At 39.6% G+C, this 20,421-nt stretch overlaps 1 protein-coding gene across 1 annotated transcript in view; it reads left to right on the top strand.

The window, feature by feature from the left end:
- Positions 1-20,421, top strand: part of wwox (WW domain containing oxidoreductase) — a 162,046-nt gene that overhangs the window by 4,186 nt on the left and 137,439 nt on the right. Inside the window, exons 2-5 of the mRNA XM_004070065.5 lie at positions 2,356-2,420; positions 2,652-2,709; positions 2,818-2,987; positions 14,084-14,190. Coding sequence (XP_004070113.1) covers positions 2,356-2,420; positions 2,652-2,709; positions 2,818-2,987; positions 14,084-14,190 — 400 coding nt within the window. The remainder of the gene's footprint in view (positions 1-2,355; positions 2,421-2,651; positions 2,710-2,817; positions 2,988-14,083; positions 14,191-20,421) is intronic.

Here is a 20,421-nt window from a genome sequence, read left to right as displayed (position 1 = left end):
CAGCTTACTTTAGTAACTTCTATGTCACACCTACAAGGTTTTTCCTCTTGATTCACAACAATTTGAAAAAAGAAATATTTAGAAGAGCAATCTTAAGGCCTGTACACACCGGGACGAATTTGACACGCGATTTTCGCCGACGTTTAAAGCCTCGTGACTAAACAAAGGGCACCAATGAGAGTGTGCACACCGACGCGAAAAAACGCCACGCGTCAAAGCGTCACTTTTTAAAAAACGCCTCGGGTTGGTTTTTTTGGTTTGACGCGCTGCGTCAAAAACTATACGACCAATGAGAATGGTGCTTTTGCACACGTGTCTGGAGCTTCTCAAGTTACAGTAAAACACAACTTGGGTGCGCTCAAACACAAAACTGTCTTTCTGAGCACTCATACCAGCGAGGAAGATAGACGCCAAGTAGCGTCTACACTGCCGCGAAGAAATAATGACGGACATTCCTAAATATCCCCGAAAACGCTCATGATACATTTTCAGCTCTTGTACCAGTCGATAAAACTCCCCATGTTCTTCTCCTCTCGTAACTATGGGATGTACCCAAAATCTGCGTCTTTTCCGGCGTCTTTCATCATTCAAGAGAACAATAATTTCTTCATCGCTGGAACTGGAGTTGGAGCTACTGTTGCTGGAAATATTCATGTTTTCTTTGTTTGATTCTGACAAGCGCGTAAATACTTGCTCTCTTCTTCTGAGTGAAAAGCGACTTTAAGAAGCGTAAAGTTGCGCAGCGCCACCTTGTGTACAGGGGTATTTCTGATTTACATTAAGCGCCATCTAATGTCAGGGAATGAAATTGCATGTTCACTCGGCTCATCGTCAGCGAAAATTGCCTGGGTGTGAACACAAAAAACGTGTTGAAAGACGCTGGCGAATAACGGTTGGCGAATATTCGTCCCGGTGTGTACGGGCGTTTATGCTTAATTTTCTATATCTAGATCCCCCATCATGAGAAAAATGCCAGAAGAGCATGCTAAAAACAGCAACAATTTTTTTTTATTGGACTGAGTCTTTAAGGAACATTAAATACAGATCTTAAAATATTCCCTTCTCTGCTGCTGTGCTGGTTCCAAGCCCGGTTGGATTGAGAGGGTTGCGTCAGGAAGGTAAAGTTAATGTGTTGTGTTGTGACCCTTCTGGGCCACCGTAGGAAGGGCATCCGGCGTAAAAACATTGCCAAGTTAACCATGCGACTCATCCTCGAGGGAGGGTTGTTGCTGTGGCGACCCCTGATGGGAGAAGCCGTAAGTGAAAGAAGAAATACAGATCTTAAAATAAAAACCACTTTAGTTCAGAAGAAAAAGCAAACTGTAAGTTTTCAGTAAAGATTATTATAAGTACTTGAAATTGGAGACCATGAGTTATAATATAAATTGTTAAATATTAAGGTTGTGTTTAGTTTTATAATAGTAGCAGTAGTAGGTGAGCCTTGATCTCCCCCAAATACAGAAATCAGTTTTGAGCAACAGGGAGGTTAAAATAAGTCATCTTCACATTAACATGAGATGGAATAATTTACATAAATATTCCACAGGAGCAGCACATTACAATACATGGAAAAAGAAACAATGCACATGTTCACATTGTACCACAGAGTAATGAAACAAATGAACAAATTGGTAGACTGTCTATCGTCCTTCATACAAAAAAAAATCCCTAATAAATGGTCTAAAGTGTAGTTTAGAAGTTACACAATAAGTAACAAATGCATCAAAAATGCATTGCTTAGTCTCAAAGACAGAAAAGGTAGTTCAAATTTTCCCCCATCCTTCATATCATTGGCAAGCACAGCCCTGCAATCCACTTGTCTCGGTAATAAAACAGACCTATTATTGAGACTGATAGATATGATAAAACATTTTCAAGTCTCACTCCGATCCGTTTCTACATCCCAAATAAGAGCTTTTCAGATGGCATTTTACGTCTGCCTCTGTTTCTCAAATACCCAGAAATGCAATTTTGAATTCAAGTTTATTTCTTTATGTCCTCCATCATCAGAAAAATGCCAGAAGGACACGTTAGAACACCCAAAACACAATTTTTAACTTTAATAAAGCATTAATTTTAAGATCAGGGAAATAAAGCTTATTCCTGGAAGGTATTTTTTAGGGAATGGATTTGTTAATAGGATATAGGCCTTTTTAAAAATTTATTTTAATTTAGCCACTGTTAAAAATGTTTCTGCAATTTATTTTAATTGTTTTAAGGATTAAGAAACTAACAAAGAAGCTGGCAATGTTATCAACCTTTTCAAAAAAACAAAACATATATTGAATAAATGAATAAAAGGACATGATTGAATTTTTACATTTTGAGTCATCTGTCTCTTTTTTCCCCGTACAGTCACGAGGAGATGAAGACACAGTGGGAACACCCCAAGACGGGAAAGAAAAAGCGCTGTGCTGGAGGTCTGCTTTACAGCAATAGTTGGTCACACTGCAGATGCTTTTATCCAAAGTCTCTTGTCAAGTTCTTCTAAATCAAGTCAGAGATTTATTTTTAGTTTAGGATCTAGAACTTCAGAGATTTCATTTGAATATCAACCTATTTATGTATTTATAACTTTCACTCATTCTAGATGCAAATACGAGGCTTTTATGAATTTCTGCTTTGCAAACACTGAGAGTATTTTTGCACAGATTTACCATACGGGTGGGAACAGGAGACCGATGAAAAGGGACAGACCGTTTACGTTGAGTATGTGGATTCTCTAATGCTTTCTATTTTTTTCCTTCCTAGCATGTAATAACTTAACATATCTGGTGCAATACCAACAGAATTCATGTTTGCTTTTTCTGCTTTTAGTCACATCAACAAAAGGAGGACGTATTTTGACCCGCGCCAGGCCTTCACAGTGGAGGATGTAGTTGTGAAGCCAAAGCGTTATGATGGAAACACTGCGGCTTTAGAGATCCTGCAGGGTCGTGACCTGTCCGACAAGGTTGTTGTGATCACTGGAGGAAACTCCGGAATCGGTGAGTTCACTGTGATCAACGTGTGCTTTTGTAAGGAAGCCACTAGGTGGTGATGTTGCTCCTCGGTGGAGAAGTATCTCACACGTGTATCATTCCCATCATTCCTCCCTCTCCGTTCACTACCAAGCATTCATCAACATTAGCCTCTAAAATGATACACTTAGACTCAACAAATCACTCCTTAATACCCAACATGACTGTATTGAAGTTCATTAGCAGGGCTGAATTGGATGTCATTGTTAACTGTAATGAATGACGACCATTTGTGGCCGGCAAATGCATGGCTCCCCATATAATGGTTCGGAAACAAATGCATTTCCAGTTTAGCTTTAGTTTAATTTAGCAGCGGCGGCGGCCATTTATTAACAGTTGCTGCTTTGTTGGAGATAGATAATGACAGTGTGTGCAAAATCAAATAAACATAAAATCGTTAATTGTTTTTATATTCAAATTCTTTGTCCCGAGGAAAATCACAACAGTGTAAATACTGCGTGTAAAAAGCGACGCTGCACGGCAGAATGAGGATGCAGGGATTTACAGGAGCCTGGGGATTTTTTTCTTTTCATTTTTTCAAACAAAGGTGGTTGCAAACGGCAGAACCAGAGCCACAGATTTGCACCTGTCTTTATCTTTGAATACACCTGGAACATTACTACAATAAAAACATTATTAAAATGTTTTAGTTTTAGATTGAACATGTGAAATTTAGTGTGTTGTTGGGAACAGACTTTTGTCTCATAAAGCACAGCATTCTGGGTAATTTCAGCTACAATCTGATGCTCAGGCGGACTCTGAAGGAAGGAAAAATACCCCATAACATAATTATGTTAGTATGAAGCATGATGTTCACCCAATAGTTTTTTCTTAGTTTCCAGCTTCTCACTGAAAGCACTGAATATGCAGTTCAGGGGAGTTTTGATTGAAGTTCAGGAGCTAAAAGAGAAAAAAAATGAATTTATGTTACATTTTTCTGAATTTAAAGTTCTTGTTTCACATGTGAAAACTTCTGTAATTGTGGTCAAAGTTTAAAGAAAGATTTGTTTGGAAATGTATCCATAGCAGCAGATGTTCAGTTATCCATATGTCTCTGAGTCTCACTGAATGAACTATTTTAAACCAACATACCATGTTAGGACTGACATTCTTTAACAGTCAGACTGAAGTGGATCTTCCATTCTTCTCAGTTGGTAGTTTATGCCGACCAATTATAATTTTTATTCATAATCGGCCTTAGTGAGCTAATTATAGGAAGGGTCAAACAGTTTGTTGAGTCCTTTGTCATGAAAGGAGATTTTGAAGGTTCTAAAAGGCGGGTAGCAAAGACCGGATGAAGAAAAATGTAACTTGTTAATGAAAAAAAGTGTGACGTAAAATGACAAGACAGCTCAGAAAGTTGAAGACACAAAGTAACTAAAGAGCAGCGGTGATGGTGACAAACTAAAAGAAGACGCGCTCATCCTTGTAAAGAAACGGAACAATTTTATTTAATAGAATCTAACCAACTAATCTTAGCAAAAAAAAAAAAGTGAGCAATTTTAAAGGCACAGTTCAAGATCAGGTGCCTCCAAGGTCAGGTGACAGAAATAAATGATAATGATAAAATAATCATTTTTAGTGAAGAATATATAAAATGATTTTCAAAAGGGACTTTTTCATTTTTTCAAAAACATTCGAGTATAAATAACTGGAAAAATTGTAATGTAATCTTATAAATCCAAGTACATTCCTCCAATAATGACAGAAAAAAATGAAGGAGTAGAGCTGCATGAGGCTCTACTTTTAATAAGTATATTTTCTGTAATTGTTTCTAAACTTTCTAAAGAAATGTTAGACCAGATGCTGTCAGAATAACTCAGTGTCACCATGAAGAGGTGATCCATAAGATAAAGACAAACCTTCGTTTCTTCATCACTGGGGACATTTGCAGACGGAATTTGCAGGAATATGAACAAATCCAAAATGAAAATGTAATCAAAGGGAGACTGAAGGGAAAAACAGACATATATAAACATGGGTTTTTAGACATGTAATGTTCAGCTAAAACAGTGATGCTTTTCAAATTAGATGGTCAGGAAACTGACTTGATTTGGCTTTTTTATGGGGTTTTTTCTAAATAGATTTGTTTTGCTCACAAGGTTTTTTTTTAATAACTTCTTTGCGTAAAACTTCTAATTTTGTATTCTTATTTATGTGCAGCTTAAACTTAAAAGAAATTAACTGTCTGACCAAAGAGTTTGCTGATAGAGTAATAGCTTTGCCTTCTGCAAGGACATTTACGAGCTTAGGAAGTGCAATCTATGTTAAAATTACCAACTTTAGAAAAGAAATTTTGTTTCGCAAGAAGATTTTGTCAACGGTTTTAAAAGCGGAAAAACAATTTAATTAAAGGTAAATCATAAATCGTATTAATTTGATTTAATTTTGTGTTTTTGTCCTGATAAAATGTAAATTTTCTCCACAAGAGGGCGCAGTACGTCCATAATTTCTCCTATTCAGATTCTGCTACACACATCTTAACATTCTAAATTTTGCTTTGACTTTGAAGTATAACTAAAAGAAACAAGTTACCTATTTATTGATTTAGTTAGGATATTGACATGTGTTCATCTGAAAAAAATAAACAAAAATAACAAAACTTCCTCAGACAGCTCTAACAGACTTTTTTTTTTTTCACAGTGTGTGAATACTCAATAAACCCATATTAACATAACCTCTTGTTTTACTCTTCCACCTATTAAATATTCAGCAGCCATAATTAACAGTATTTTAATAGTAATTGCTACTTGTCGTCTTCTCCCTTTGACATTTCCAAAGTGAAATGTGGTTATGCCGATTGGGTGGACCCACTTAGCATTTTAATGGCATCAATAGTGTTTTATTCCGAGTGTCGAAGCTATTTTCATTTTCCTCACTGCTTATTTCATTCACGGCAAATGTGACATTTTTATTAGTAATGGTGGGATATTATTTAATTAGAAAATGTGCATTAATGCTCTTTAATTTTGTTCCTAATGCATGCGAACATGAAAAGCACATATAGGGATTTATTTATGCATGAAATATCATGGTCTCTGGTTTGGCGAGCAGCCTTGAAGCTTCATTGCACCGGTGCTGGGAGGCGACAGGGTAATGTGGTTTGTCTCGCCGGCGAGTTCTCTCAGCTCCGTTTGTAGCATTAGTCTTACTCTCTCAGACTTCCTTTGCAAATTAAAGCCCAGTACCAACCTGAGTGGCGATTTTTAATTGTGATAATGGAAATAGATGATGTTCGTTTGTTTTCCCCAAAGCTGTGCTCCTCTCCCACGCTCCCCTTTGGGTTTTCTCACTCTTGTGGACCTGTAGTGGCCCACCTGTGCCTCTGCATTGATTCTTAAGCGGCTGTGACCCAGGCCTGAGCCTCCTATCCATCCACATTACTTGCTTTGGCTCTGGCTTTAATTCCCTTCTAGCAACTAACTCTCAGGTTATTTACTGGCCTGAGAGTCCATGGAGCAGTTATCCCCGAATGGTCTGCGGCCTCTTCCAATTGGAAAGACAAAACACATAGAATAATAATAAAAAATATCTTTTCTAAACTTGGCACTAGCCTGCTCTTGCAATATAACTGTTTCTTATAGCCAAACTGGATTTGTAATGTCATCTCTTAACACGTGCTGTCATATTTGCCCCGTCACAGCTCTGTTGGGAAATGTATGTACGTTTATGAGTTTGGCTACCTGGGGTGAATCATCAGTCTCCCTGGTGCCATGTTGTCAACATAACAAATGTTTGATAGTGGTCAGAAATAGCATATTGACCCCTTGTCTCTGCAGGCATAAGTGACCTCTATTTGCAGATATTTTACTCTCAATTCAGCAGATTTTACACAGAAAAACCAACAATAAAACTGGTCTGTAAATGTGCATTTACTTCTGCTCAGTTTATTGTTCAAATCATTCAGTTTTTAATTGCATAAACTGGTTTTGACAAAAAAAAGGTTATTTTCTCACTTGTTTTGCAGCGCCTGCTCTTTTTATGTGTGTGTAGAAGTAATAAGAGATTTTCTTAGAACTTTTTTTTTTTGGCTCTTCCATGAAGATCTTTTAAGTAGAAACCTGCGCGGGCAAAGCTCTCTTCAGTCTAACGTCAGGCGCAGAAATCCACTCGCCGTCGCCGCCGAGGCGTGTGGTCAGTGTTGCAATCAGAGGCAGAAAAGACTCACAGCAAGGATTTGGAAAAAGTGTGCATCATGATGCCTCTCTATCTTTTCTGCATCATCTCCGCAGTGTCTCAGGACTTTTATGCTATTTTTATTCATGAAACACCAACGTTGTTCTATATTTGCGTTGATCCCTGTGTTGTGTTGGGTGGATTAGGTGTCAGGCCGCTGCTCTCCTCTCTCTGGATGGAGAGATCCCTAAGCATATTCAGTGAGTCGCAGAGCCTCTGTGTGCAGATTAAACCCGTAGCCTAGCTTTGTTGCTGATCATTAGATTGAGGCAGATTTGTTAAGCATAACTGCTATTAAATTGGCTCCAAAGCTCTGGTATTTACTGCACTACTGTTTATGAATAAGGACCCCCTTAAAGAGCCGCGCAGCGACGCGTTAAAACCGAGCTGGAGTAAGGAGGGAGATGCATTATTCATAGCGGGAGGATTTAGATGGATAAAAAGATGTTCCTGGTGAGAATGGCATGTGGAGTCTGCGCTTCCACGTGTGTGCCGCCGAGCATCCGTGTGGCTTTTGTGACGCCCAGAGCGCATCTGGGTTCAGCAGCCCACGCGTGTCTGTGTGGCCGCGCAGTGGGGCAGCGCCCCGTCCCCCCTGTCCTGCTCCGTGTCAGCCCGTGAACCGAACTGCCGAGGAAATCGAAGACGGCTTTATTTATTTATTTATTTTCCCATCAGGCATTTCACGTCCTCTCTGATGAATGTGTTTATTGGCTACGTAATGAGAACCAGTTATGGATGGTTAGTCGAATTATTCAACTTTATTAACCTTGGATGAAATTTGCTATGCAGACCCAAACTGATGTAACATGCAAAGTGTATTATGCTGGAGGCTAGAGGGGTTCAATAATGATTACAGCCCTAATATAATAGAAGTGAAGAGGTTAGAGGGGGAGGAAGGGATACATATATGTGGTTAAAGTAAAATAAAAATGAAGAGCAATGGAGTTATCGTGTGTAGTCAAGTAGATTATGGACCTATCGAGTTTGCAGTCTGCACATGATGAGGGGATGAGAGTTACATGATGGAGGGATTTTTGATGACAGCGGTGAAAACGGCCCAGCAGATCCATGGGCCTCCTGGAGGTTTTGTTGATCGCGGTGAGGTTCGTCTTGGCTCCACTGTCCTTACTTTTCTCTCTGTGAGAGCGCCAGCGCTGTCCAGCGTGGCGAGAGGCCATGATGAGAGATTGCGCAGGGAATTAGAGGTTGACACAGAGGGTCAGAGACAGAGAAGGGGGGGGGGGGGTGTCCCCAGATAGGACTTGGTGGATGGTGAGGCGGCACAGGAGGGGGTAGGAAGGAGGCACTGGGGGACGAGGAGGGGTAATAGAACCACTCCAGTGCTCTCGCCTGGAACAGCTCAACCTTGGGCTGTAATTACTAACCATACATTCCACTTTTGGGGTGACATCTCCCTCCTCTTGGACTAATGGAGGGGAATTAGAGGGGATCTTAAAAGTTGAAAAGAGTTGCAGAGTTTTTGCCTTTGCTCTCTTCTTGGACAAGAAATCCACAGCGGCTGTAGGAACAGGTGCTGTGGACTTGGGATGTTTTTTTCTTTAAATAAAAGTGCTTTATCAAATAAAGCAGAAGATAGATATTTTCTATTGCTTCATAATTTCTGATGTATTTGTGCTATTACTTGCTAAAAAAAATAAAAATAAATAAAAAATCAAAAAGAAAATAGTAAATCTCTTTTGTACGGTGGCCCTGAAGTCCATATCACACCAACAAATCACTCAATGCAAAAGATCTCAACGAAAATTAAAAAAAGCAAAACAAATAATACAAAAAGGTTTACATTTTGGAAATCAATAAATTTTCCTGAAACCAAAAAAAAAAACTTTCCAAAACTGAAAAAATAAAGTAAAATTAAATAAAACTAAACATTTGGAAAACAAATGTTAATTTCTAGTAATTAAAATGAAATGTTAAAAACAAAACAAAAAAAGTGACCGCAAAAGGTAGGTACTATAGGACATCATCATCCAATCAGCGATGTCCCATAGTATCTACCTTTTTCTTCTGAAAAAAAAAAGGAAAACTAAAGCAGTTTCCAGAAATCAAACAGAAGACACTAGAAAAGGGGGGTACTACATCACTGATTGGATGATGAGGTTTTAAGAACCACCATTTCAACTAAACAGTATTTGGCATTAAAATGATACGGGATATGCTCCATACTAATCGTAAATATTTTATTGGTATGCGGACATTAAAGCGCATTTGAAAGAAAAAAAAAATCAAATGTCATGATCCAATCAGTGATACCCCCCTACCTTTCCCACTTTCTTATTCAAATTTTTAACATTTAATTTTGAGTGGAAATGACTTTTGTTTTCCTTAATGTGCCCTTTTTATTTTGTTTAATTTCTTTGTAATTGTGTTTTGGTTTCTGGAATTTTGTTGTGATTTCTAAAATGTAATGGGATTTTGAAACATTTGTCTTTATTAATTGCCATTGTCTTTTTATGTTTTTCATGTTTCATGTGATTTGCACTGTAGGGCCACCGTACTTTTGGGCAGTAAATGAGGTCACAGGTAACAAATGATGAAAATAATTAATTTTGAGTAGTGTTTTGCAGCAGAAAGTGTTTTTTTTTTCTCTTTAAATTCACAGAGGTGGTGTGTTGTGCAGTCTGCTCATGAGCTGTGTTATTTGTGCGTTCCTCAAAGCAGAAATCCAGCTCTGGGGATAGGGGATGGTGAGAATTTGACATGCTTGCACACAGGCCCTGTAATGATCTGAATTGACTTCTGTTTGCCCAATTGTACTGCAGAGCTCATTTTTGTTAAGTGCCTCTTTGGATGCAGATCTAGCGAGAGCAGGAAGAGAAGCAGGCGGCCGCGTTTTCCAAATAAACACGTTTCCTGACGACGTTGGTAATGATCTCATTACATTGAGCCAATACACCTGCGTATGGTGGCGGTGGTGGTGGGGGATCCGGAGGGGGGTGGCGGGCTGGGGAGGACAAACAAAGCGTGAAATCACTAAATCACACTCATTATTGTGGGATATCAGTGGGGCCAGGATCCTAATGTACCATGAAGAGCATTCACTGCTTAATGGACATTTTACACATTTTTTTTATGCTTTTTATACATTACAGTAAAACACAAGTCTCAACAACGGGGGAGCCATTCACTGTACTTCTGTTACCACTGACTGTACAAGCACATAATCAAAGGCTCCTCTTCCTCATGCTCCGATGCTGTCAGCTCGTCCTCGCGTGTCTATGTGTTTAACATGTTGATTCCTGATTAAACAAACAAACAAACAAACAAAAAATGGGTATTGTAGCTGTAAAGCAGCTTGTGGCGTCTGTCGATCCAGCAGAGCCCAAGAACCCCCTGTCTGACCTCATGTCATGTACCACCACGAGTGTACAATCCTCAAACAGGCTCCGTGAGTGCTACACCTGACCAGGAACTAATTTCACCGCGGCCCCTTCCCCGGGTAACACGGCTGAGGGGGCGGAGAGTCTCTGTAACAGCAACGCCGCTCTCGTTATTTCACAATTAATGTCAAGCCCTTGTTATTTGTCATTGCAAATACATGGCTTCAGTGCAGCCGCTGTTGTCGCTGCCATATTCTAATTTGTTCTCCATTATGGAAAACACTGGCGTCGATTAATTTCACTTTCATGGTTTGTTCCCACAACAAGTGAGTGCGAGCTGTTGTTGTTTACTGGGAGGCACCGCTCGTGTTCAGTTCACACAGGCTAAAAAAAACGCTTCTAAATGATGCCATGTTTGGGAGGTGCTCCATGTGCACAATACAGAGGGGAGACTCGCATGACATAAGAAAGGCTGTCTTCAGACAGAGGGAATCTGCCTAACCCTGGGTTAGTTAGACATAATCATTCTTCGAGGATGTTCATTTATTTTATTTTTTTATTTTGTAAGAAAAGTTCTCCAAATGCAACAATTTTATGTAAAAATCCAGCCTTCTGGTTTCAAAAACCTTAAAAACAACTATTACTGTAGTGTGTAATCACCAAATTTAAGGAAAAAATATATAGTAATGAAAAGATCATGGCTTAAAATATGAAGTTTCACTTTTTTTAACAGTCTGTACTCTCTGAGGAAGACACAAAACTATTTAAAAACAGTGTTTAACTGTTTGATCACAACTTTTCACCACTAAGTTAAACTTAGTTACCAGTAATTGGATTGATATCTAGATTTTTTTGTTTCGCTTGTTTTATTTACAAGCAGTGAAACAGTTTTTGTCCTTTTCGCCAATGTAGATTTTATCAGTATGTTGAGAGTTTTGTCACCACAAGCTGGAAAATCAAGAAAGGTTTCAAAATCTCAACGTAAATGTAGACTTTTTCTGTGTTACTAATGACTTTTTTTGGCTTCTCTGTATATAAATCCCATTCCTTTTAGAAAATTTCCTACGTCTTGGTCACAGCGAACTCTAACGTTTTGCTCATTTTTCTCAAATTTATTCAGGTTCCCCATTTTTTTGTGCTCATAACATTTTTTCTTTTCTTTTCCATGTAGGTGCTTTATGCTCTTTCTCATTCCACGAGGGTGGTTCAGTTTGAAAGCATTCTCATTTGTTTGTACTTGATTTCTTTATGCATATATTTTATTTTTATTTTACATTTTTACATGGGGGGTAATATTTTGCAACATCGTGCATTGATTTTTCTCTTGAAGTTGTTTTATAATTCCATCTTTTTTTAAATTTAGTTAAAAAAAGTCATATAATATCAGAATCAATTTGATGCCACTGGTTAATATCTAAAAAAAATACATTGAGATTATGTAAAATATACAAGTTGTATATATTTTTCTCTGATTGTTCTAGAAAGCAATCTTTCAAAAGGTATTTAAGTCATATGAAATATATTGGTTTTTTTCATGCAAAAAAAATAAAAACTGAATTATAACCCACCAGGAATGGTGATAGCATTTCTAGGTTTGGTTTAGAGCTGCACTCTTTAGAGAGAAAATCTTCAAACAAGGAACTTTTTTGTTTCGTCACTGCATAGAAGTCTGTGTTCACATCAAGATATAAAAAAATAATATTTTTATTTAATGATGATAAGGCATGGTTTGGGATTCATGTTTACACTAAAAATGTTACTTTTTCAGCTTTTGTAGGAGTCTAAAAGTCTCTTGTTTTTTTTAATAATAATTTCCCCTCGTTTTTGAACTGAATTCAGTAAAAAACAAATCTATAAAACGAAAAAAAAAGCAGCTTTCAGAGGATTTATAAAATAATAGATACACTGCAAAATATAAAAAGTATCTCAGCAGTGTTGCATATTGATGAATAATTGAGTTAAATTTGAGTTTTTTGTGCAAAGTGAGCATCAACTGATCTAAAGAGTGTTAAACATAAAGAAATATTACTGCTTTCATGAGTTTGGACGACCTCTTCTATGGATTTTACTTAACTTTTTCCACAAATCCAAGTAAGCCTTTCATCATGGCAATATCTATATATATTTATTCATTGAAATTTAAAAAAATGTGTGTTGGGAGAGAAACTTGGTATTGGCACAGAACGTCACAATATTATTTTTAATGGTGTTGATGGGGTCATAAAGAAAATGGAGACATTTTGACACTAAGAAGACTTTTCCTTAACATTCCTCCTTTCAGACTTGCAGATAAACCTTCAAATTCAAAGTGAACTCTCATCCTGGGAGCCTGTTTTTTCTGTCATGTTGTTTTTATTTTCATTTCCATTTCCTGTGAGTGAAATAATCTCCGCTCTCAGCCACAGTCCCCTCCATTACACCTAATAAGGTGTCATATAGTTTCATTCCATGCTTCACTTGTCAGAAAGTGCTTCCAATCCCACTCCAATTTTGAGTTTTAATAGATATTAGTCCTTAACACTCTCCTCACAATTAGGCCTCCCAGTTTTGCTCTTAATGAAAATCAGATTAAGACGTATAATCTAATTACAGCCCATATTAATCCACCCTCTGATACACTCTGCCTACTGCTCTGCCTCTCAGACTCTTTTTGCAATAATCAGTTATGAAACGCATCAGTTTGTCTGTCAGACAGTCCATCCTCTCTATATGCCTTAGTTTGTATTTACCGGTAGATAAAAACAAACCCCATAAAGTATTTTTTTTTCCCCATAAGACTTTATGAAGAATACTAAATGTCAAATGAAATAAAAATACTGGGGAGGAAAAAGTTAATCTCATAAATTTATTCAACCTACGGGATGAAATGACCCATTTAGACTTGTAATTTAGAAATGAACTTCTCTCCGTCTATCTTCAGTTTTTTGTCAGTTTTATCGTGACTGCATGATTCGGATGGAGCCATGAAGGAGTGCTGGCCTGATAAATTCTGCGCGTATCTGCGGACGGGGGTTTTCATGGGAGGGGTGGCATTATCAGAGGCCCGTTTGATGTGCTCAAATATCACACCGAGGTTCAGTTTGAATGCCGTGTCTGCTTGATTGCTCATTTGACTGCTTTAATTACGAAACATGTTTTCATTATTGCTGCCATCAATGCATTATCAACATAATTAACAATTGACCTGCCCCCCACCCCCCCACCTCCAACCCACTATGAGCAACGACACATTTGAGAGGAGTTGTCAGCCAAGATCCACAACTTTATCTGAGATGAGACGAAAGAGAACCACAATGATTCAATCAGTTTCATCACTTCAGAGAGAAATGATTAACTCCCTCCACCAGACCACGGGGTTACCCAATGAAAGAAATTATATGGAAAATTGATGGGGATTTTAACTTTACTTCCCCACCAGCACCTTAATATATTCAACCCTGCAGATTCAAAGTTATCTTCAGAAATAAACTTATCTTTCAAGCTTTTTTCTTTTTAAACTCGTATTTCCCTCTTCTTTTTATTCCATTGTCTCGCTGCATGTCTAAGGCTTTGAGACAGCCAGGTCCTTTGCTCTACATGGCGCCCGTGTGATCCTGGCGTGCCGGAACCTGACCCGGGCCAGCAAAGCCATCAGCCTCATACAACAGGAGTGGGTAAGTTTTACCATCCATAAGTCCCATCAAAGACTCACTCCAATGAAAATGGTTCCTCATGATGGAGGACATACAGTACAGTACACAGCTTCTCATTCATTTGAATGAGAAGCTGAAAATGCATTGAATAAAGAAATACTTTCTTTCCCTCTTCTTTATTTAAATCCAAAAAAATGTTGGGAAAAGCTTGGCCACGACCTCCCTGCTCAGCTCCATTACGATGGATCCACTTGCAGACAAATATATCCATTTACGTCTTCATTTTCCTCGTCTGAGCTGACATCTGGATAAAAATTGTACGGCTTAATAGTTTCTATGTTGTTTGCCGTTTTTATCGCACCGGTAATGTTAGGTTGAAGGTGGTTAGGGGCTGTACAACAAGTCCCGCCCACAACTCAAAGGCGAATTTCTTATAATCTACTGCCGTTCTGCAGAAACTATGTCCTAGAAAATGAGACTGTACTTTAATTTAGGCAAAAACGACATAATAAAATCTTATATATGATATAATCTATCTCTTATAATCTATATCTTATATAATTAAAAGACCACTGGGAACGCTTTGAAAATAGATCAAAAGATGATTGGAGTTGGACTTTAGTGGGAAATTAAATTGTAAATAAAAGTTTCTACCTTGACTGCCTGCTTACCTCGTAGCTCACAGGAAAAAAAATACTTCTCTATAAAGAAAGAGTTAAAAGGAACTAGGGAGGGACAGAGAGTGAGAGGGCATCTGATAATTAGCCGAGATTATTGCTCTAATATCACTGCACTCCTGACATATCCCCAGATTTACGAGTATGGGAAAATAAACAAGCGAAATGTGGGTGCTGGAGCAGAAAGAATAAGCCATTAGCACGGGGTTGATTACAGAGAGCAGGACTTGAAGATGGAGGAGAGTGAGTGCTTAGTGCAGATATGAGGAGGGAGGCAGGGAGAGGAAAGGGAGGGAGACAAACGCCTTTGAGCGCTAGTAGATCTGCAGTGTTTAAACTTGCCAAAGTCTCTAATTGAAGTATGCCCCAGGGACTGTCAGTGCTGCTCCGCAATGTGAAATCCATTGCTTTGTTTAAGTGACTGAGGAAAGCCTCTCATTCCGGTTCCAGATTTTTGTAGAACAATTGATTTTCAAGCGTCACGAATTTATCTGCATGTGACAAATGTTTGTAAATTAACAAATACAGTTGGTTCGAATAGCATTGAAAAAAGAACAACTGTCAGAAATGGTTTTTTATATGCAGATTTTGTGCGTAGATAGAAAAAAACTGATTTAAAGTCCCACTCATGGTCCCACTGCAGTCTATTGTAAAATATTCCCAGTGGTATTTTAATTATCATGATCCTGTGTCATTTTCTTTGACAGAATTTCTGCAGACCAGCAGGAGTAAGCCTGCTCGCACATCCAATCATCAGTTTTTTTTACACTCTCTCCCGCTAACTTACAGCCCCTCTCTCCCCCAATCTAACATTAACGGTGCAGCAAAAATGGCGAGCAATGTTGTAGCTATTACAGCCATACAGTTTTGAGCAGGATACCAGCTCGGACGAGGAAAACAAAGACGTGTTTGTCTGCAAGTGGATGCATTGGAATGGAGCGGAGCAGGGAGCTTGTAGCCGGGCGACTGTAGCGCCTACGTCACTCCTGTAGACATTTTCAAATGGTTTTTTTTCATCTGCTCCTGATTTACAACAATTTGAACAATAAAGAAATACTTGGATTTACAATTTTAAGCTTAATTTCCATTATGTATGCCCTTCATTGTCAGAAAAATGCCACATAGTGCCATAGTTTTGATAGAGCTAGGGTAGTGAATTAGTCTTTCTGAAGCCTCCCATACATTTCCTTTTCAGGAATTCCCCTGTTATAGGCTAATGAATAAAAGTCACAATATCAGTATAAATCTCACTGCAAATTCTTACCTCTGGTGACATTATTAATAGATTCAGGAGAAGAATAGAGGGGAAAATTAATCTTTAAAATGATGGATGGACCCTGCTTACCTTCCCATGCTCCTAAGTTAAGGTCATTTTGATAAGAGGGTATATTTTGGGGTCCTCCGTACAAAAGGTCACCATATCTACTTCCAGGTCCCTCTCGGAGTTCCGCTATGGCTGCCAGGAGTGGAAAAGCTGTCCCGATTGCAGAAGACCTCTGACTTTTAACTACCTGCTCGCCATTATTCTTTACTCTCTTTCTCTGTAACGCTCATGTCTCGCTGTGTGGCCTGCTGTTGCTGTTCAGAGGTGACGGCTGGCGGTGTGGTTCAGCGCTGCACTGTGTACTGACAGAGGGATATAATAGTGGCGTTGCCGTTGGATCATGGGCAGGCTGGAATGGGTAGGAAGTTCAGGGTCAGAGGGTTTTTGCTTCCCAGCCAATTGAATGCCTTCCTTCTAGAAAATTCCAAACAGTACAGTATGCTTGATGGTATATTCCTGGAAGAAAGGACTCTGTAGAAGAGTTTGCACTGTCACTTTTTTCCAACATGAAGTGAAGGTCTTGTATTCATGCAGGATCTTTTGCTGTATCCTCTAAACACACAGTTCTCTCTGCCTCCGCTGGAGCTGTGAGATAAAACCTCTTGGGCAGGCTCATTAGTGGAGTTGAGAGGGGCGCAGTGGGGATGTACAGACACCTTGTGATCTTGTTTTACAATAAATCTAATGCTGGCAGCTTTCACTGGTTTTAAAAGAGACTGATTTAACTGACTGATGAAAGCAGTAACAAAAACAGCTGGAAAAGATGAAGGAGGTTTTGGGATGAACAAAGAGTCCAAGAAACGAATCTGCTTACTTCTACTTCTTTTTTCTTCTTCTTCTTCATTCTTTTGCCGTCATTCTGGATTCAGACACCTCTAAACACCTCTAAACTCTTCCTCTTGACCCGGCGCTGTAGCTACATGCTGCTTTAACGGGCCTCTGACCTCCCCATCTCCCATTCCACTCAGCAGACTGCCAGGTTAACTCGCTGGTTAACAATAAGCGTTGCGAGTGTGCGTGCCAGATTTATTTTTCTTGATTACTTTTAAAATTATGCTCATCTTTTACTCTAGTCTTCCCCTCAGGGAGCTGTAATGGACTCCCATGTGAGACAATGCACAGCATGGTGGGCCAGCCAAGGCCTTTGGCCCCTGAGTAGAAGACAACACATACATGCACACATGCTTTGTGGCCTTATTTTTTTTAAATGATTTGCCTTGTTTTACTCCAAAACAGTATTTTCCCTCTCTTCTCCTTTCTGCAACACATGCTAATGAGATGCTTTGTAAGGGCGTTAATTAGCGGGTTATTCACTGATTGCTGTGCTTGTTTTTGTTGTGTGTGTGTTTGCATGTGTGTGTGTGGTACGGGGGGTATTAATGTGGCTGCATGCTGCTGAGGAGGGCTCTGTCAGGGTCTGCTCTGAAACCAATTAGGCTAAAGCTCAGTGTCCACTGAGGCTGCTGAAAGAAAAAAAAAAAGAGAAAAGAAAAGACTGCTGCTTGCAATGTCAAACAGCAACATTAGTACAGGCCTGAGGAGCAAAGCAGGGCAAGCAGCAAGCGTTCATACACAAAGACACTTCCTGTGCAGAATATGACTATAGTAGTGTTTAAATGGAATATAATGAGTGTGTTTACTAGTTTAAGATGAAAGATTCAGTTATTTTCTTTGTCTGCTTTAATAGATACATTTTTCCCCACAAAGGAGCAATGACAGAGGTTAGGATAGAAGAAGAATATTGAGAGACGGGGCTCGTTCTGCTTCATTTTGTTCAGATTCATCTTACTAATTTGTAGCAGCTTTACTTTAAAGACCCATTTAGATGAAAGTCATGTTCTTAACATGTTCTTGCGGCATTTTTCTCATGATGGAGGACACGTATAAAGAAAATTAAGCTTAATATAGCATTTCTGAGTATTTCAAAAATTAAATTTAATCAAGAGGAAAAGCTTGTAGGTGTGACATAGAAGCTACTTAGATAAGCCACTAGCTCCCTGCTCTGCTCCATTCTGATGCATCCACTTGAAGACAAAAAGGTCCATGTAGGTTTTTGTTTTCCTCGTCTGAGCTGACGACTGGCTCAAAACTGTGAGTTTGGTAGCTCCAGTATTGTTCGCCATTTTCATTGTACTGGTAATGTTAGGGTTGGGGCTGTATTATTTAACGGGAGAGTGGGTAAACAAATGGGTGAGGGGAAATGTGGGTGGGCTTACTACAGTCCTGCCCACAACTCAGAGGTGAATTTCTGATGAACTACTGCAGAAAATGTGTCCTAAAAAAGAGCCCAAGGGCTAAAAACTCCATAATCATAATTAAAAGACCACTGGGAACAATTTAAAATTGCTCAAAACAAGATTGGAGTGGGACTTTAAGATGTATAATGTTGAAAATGATGACAAATACGTGAGAATGCATGTCTTCTTCACCATCCCTGTGGATGTTCTCCTTCACTCTCCATAACTGTACTTTGGAGAGAAAAGCAGTGTGCACTGTGTGTGTTGGCAGGTCTAGCTTTGTCCATTTTCCGGCTACATAACGCCGCGTGTCAGCCTGACAGGCCTCTTGCCCCTCTGGCCGCAGTGCCACCCCACGCTGCCGGCACGCTCCTCTCATGAGGCCAACAGGAGGTGACACACGTGAAATGCTGACCTGGTTGGCTGCAGCCCCTCTGGGGCCTCAGGATGCTGCTCTTTTGGTCACCGTTCCTTAAACATCCTTCAAAAAAGCGACTTCTGCTCTCCCTGCTAACCTCGTGGTTCTCTGCCACTTTTTTCCTCTTTTCTCTCCCAAGATGATTAAGGAAATTACAACCCATTTCCCAGGTCATTGAACAGGCCTGCAGCCCTCTTCTTTGCTTCCACCGCCTCTGTAAATCATAGTTAATCATTTTTTGGCCTTGAATGATTTAAGCTTATTTCTTTTCGTTGTGCAATTTTCTTATCTACATTGAAGATTTTTTTATGCAAGTTTCTTTACTCCTGACATCAAAACAAGGCCAAGCTGTCAGCTGCAGCTGCTACACAACATCCCCAGTCCTCTCCTCTGGTGGATCCACTAAATCACAGAAAGAGTAGGGAGTTCTCCATTATTTCCAGGGTAAGGCACAGCGCAAATAGGTCTCTTTCCTCATTTTTATATGAGTATCATGCGTCTGTCTCTCCGGGGAGGCTTTTCCATCTCTCTTTATTTGCTTGTTTGTTTTTCCACTTGCGGTGGGTTGTTGAACTGGGAATAAAAGTACCCACAACCTCGACTGTTCCCTGTTTTTACTTGAGGCTAACCAGAGAAGAAAGGATTTATTGAAAGAAGGGGGCTAAAATACCCCTCCTCTTGTTTTCTGATGGCACAAAATGCAACAAGCTGAGAATGTGTGACTGTAATAGGGCTTTCTGTAACACACAGCTGAGCTTTTCTTTACATTACACCGGTGACTCCTCCGATGTAACTTGTGGGAATACTCCGGAAGACCGGGGAAAGTAGAGACTGTTAGCGTAAGAGTGTAGGACTGGAATAGCTTAAAGTTTTACAGTGGTAAGCATTTTGTGTGTGCACGTGTGTGTGATTCCACCTCAATTTAATGCACTCCCAAAAATTCTGTACATAGGCGCATTTAGGTGCACACATGTGCGTGCTGCACACCCCCATCCTCATGGTGTGTATTTAAATGTTTGATTATGCATTTTGCATAGCTCTGGGACGTGCATCAGTCTTCCCAGACTGCTAATAAAGTGACCAGGGAGATGGGGAACCTAAATGAATCCTAAAATGCCTTGCTTGCATTCCTCCCTCACTTCCCTCCCTCTCACTGTTCTGCTTAGTTATGCCGGCCTGTCGTTGAAGGCTGCGTGCCGCTCAGCTCTGTTCCTCCTTATGTCTGTCTACTCCAGCCAGGTGCTCCGTCTCCTGAAGAGGCGTGGCCTGCTCCTAATTGCCTGGACCACAGTGAACTACTGGCAAAGGCTTCGTGTGAAGGAGCACCATGGAGGAATAATTTTGAATAAATCACATTGTTAGCCAGTTGATATTTTCTGCTAAATAAGCAGTTCGCCAGCCCCCTCACAAGGAGGTGTAAGCGTTAGAATGATGGGTCACTTGCCATAGGTCATGTTGGGGAGGATTTAAATGATTTAAATGATGTCACTGCCACTAAAGGGGGACAGGTTGAGGAATAATGCGTAAGGTAGCGCCTCTATGTTGTTTGAACTTGACACATTCTCATCCCTCTCTCCTTTTTTGCCGTCTTTTCTC

This window comes from Oryzias latipes, chromosome 6 (assembly GCF_053564925.1).
Source record: "Oryzias latipes strain Hd-rR chromosome 6, Olatipes_Hd-rR_3.1".
In the NCBI taxonomy this organism is placed as follows: domain Eukaryota; kingdom Metazoa; phylum Chordata; class Actinopteri; order Beloniformes; family Adrianichthyidae; genus Oryzias; species Oryzias latipes.
This window is presented reverse-complemented; position numbering and strand designations above follow the sequence as displayed.